This window comes from Portunus trituberculatus, chromosome 49 (assembly GCF_017591435.1).
Source record: "Portunus trituberculatus isolate SZX2019 chromosome 49, ASM1759143v1, whole genome shotgun sequence".
NCBI classification, from domain to species: domain Eukaryota; kingdom Metazoa; phylum Arthropoda; class Malacostraca; order Decapoda; family Portunidae; genus Portunus; species Portunus trituberculatus.
Window position 1 is genome coordinate 20500344 of NC_059303.1, and position 2140 is coordinate 20502483.

At 49.7% G+C, this 2140-nt stretch overlaps 1 protein-coding gene across 5 annotated transcripts in view; it reads right to left on the bottom strand.

Moving 5' to 3' along the window:
* Positions 1 to 779: 779 nt before the first annotated feature.
* LOC123499252 overlaps positions 780 to 2140 on the bottom strand; it is a 65784-nt gene continuing 64423 nt past the window's right edge. For all 5 annotated transcript variants that reach the window (XM_045247040.1, XM_045247041.1, XM_045247043.1 and 2 more), the window contains exon 2: positions 780 to 2140. This exon is cut by the window's right edge and continues 501 nt beyond it. In XM_045247040.1, coding sequence (XP_045102975.1) covers positions 1944 to 2140 — 197 coding nt within the window. In that variant the 3' untranslated portion in view covers positions 780 to 1943.

The window sequence follows — 2140 nt, forward strand, 5'->3', positions numbered from 1 at the left end:
TTCTCCTCTTCCTTTATCTCCTTTTCTATCTTCTCTTCACTCTCCTCTTGTTCCTGTTCTTTTTGCTCTTCTTCAGTCATCTCTTCCTCCTCCTCCTCCTCCTCCTTCTTCTCCTCCTCTTCTTTAATCGTCTGTTCTTCCATCTCTTCTTTATTTTCTTCCTCAATTTCTTTTTCTTCATTCTCTTCTTGCTTTTCTTCTTCTTCTTCTACCTCTTCCTCATTCTTTTGCTTCTCTACTTCTTCTTTTTCTTCCTGCTCCTCCTCTTCTTCTTCTTCTTCTTTTTCTTGTTCTTCTTGTTCTTCTTGTGTTTGTTCTTCTCCCTCTGTCTTCTTTTCCTCATCTTCCTCTTGTTTTCCTTCTATATCTTCTTCCACATCCCACTTTTCCTCATCCTCTTCTTGCACCTCTTCTTGTTTTTCTTCTTGTTTCTCTTTTTCTGGCGTCTCTACCTCTTCCTCATCATCTTCTTGTAGCTCTTCTTGTTTTTCCTCTTCTCCTTCTTTCTCTTCTTCGATCACCTCTTCTGGGTCTTCTTGTTCTTCCTCTTGTTCTTTCTCCTCTTCAATCACCTCTTCTATCTCTTCTTGTTTTTCCTTTTCTCCTTTCTCTTCCTCGATTACCTCTTTCATATCTTCTTGTTTTTCCTCTTCTTTCTCTTCCTCTGTCTTCTCTTGTTTTCCTTCCTCTTCTTTCTCTTCCTCTGTCGTTTCTTTAACCTCTTCTTCCTTTTCCTCTTCTTCAATAATTTCTTCTCGATTCTCTATCTCTTCTTCCTCTTCTTCAATAACTTTTTCCTCCTTTTCCTCCTCCTTCTCCTCTTCTTCAAAATTAAGAAGAGATTCCTGGATTTCCTTCTCTTCAGTTTCCAGACACACTTCGATTTCTTCTCCCTGTGTTTCATTACTTTCCTCTACTGTACTGATCGCTATTTCTGTCTCTCTCCCTCCTCTTCTGTCTTCTCTCCCTCCTCGTCCCTGTCCCCCTCACCGTCTCCTCCCTCGTCGCTTGTCTCCTCCCTTTCTCCTTCTGTCCCCTTGTCTCCCTCTTCCGCCTCATCTACCTGGGTTATGTCCCGTCCTCTCGCGCCATTAACTTCGGGAGTGACCTCGTATCTCACCTCCTCTGTCTCATTACTTAGGTCGTCACGTAGCGCATCGTCCCCCTCCCCCTCCTTCTCCTCCTCCTCCTCCTCTTCCTTCTCCTCGCCATCTTGTTCTCCGTCTCCTTTTACCGTTTTCTCGTTCTCTCTTGTGATATCCTCTTTGTTGCGTTCTGGTTCTGGCTCTTCTTCTTCTTCTTCTTCTTCTTCTTCTTCTTCTTCTTCTTCTTCTTCTTCGTGTTGGTGGTGCTCTTCTTGTTGCTCTTTCTCTTCTTCGTCCTCCTCGTCATCTTTCTCAAGTTTCTCTGCGTCATCAATCTCGTTTTCCTTCTCTGCTGCGGCTTCGCTCTCCGCCACACCCCCGTCTTTCCTGCCCTCATTCTCTATATCCGCTGTCCGTGTCGTCACACTCCATGGCGCAGTGTACTGGCCGCTGTCCACCCCCAGAAGGTGTTCCCACAGGTTTGAGGGATCCAGGGGCTCAGGAACATCTTGGCCTGACGTGCCTTTGCTTCTTTCCTCATGTGGGCGGCAAGAAAAAGCGGGGAGGCATCTATCATGACTCCACCGCGACCCACATCACTGTTTTCTTCTCCCACGGCGCCCCCAGGGTCACATGAGGCCGGCCCGCCCCACGCGGAGGGAGGCCTGGCGGGGTCAGTGTCTGTGTCACACAAGGAGATGAGGCTCTCCACTGTCACTTCGCCAAGACTAATACCTCCGTTAGTGTTTTTCCCTGAAGAAAAAACCTCCGAGATAAATGTACCACTGTCTGTCAAGCCGGGCGCCGCCGTGTGTTGGGCGTGGGTGTGCCGCCCATCCCCGCGGCCCACCTCTACTCTTAGCTCGTCTCCGCTCCTCGCGTCGCCCGCAGCTGAGAACTGGACAGGCACACACGGGTTGGGAGTCTCGTAAGCCTCAGTGGGCGGCGGCGCGCTGCCCTCCTGTTCCTCTGCGGCAGGGCTGATGTTGGGGCAGGACAGGTAGTGTGCGGGCGGCACCAGGTACCCGGTGCCCTCGCTCTCCGCTCGCTGTCCC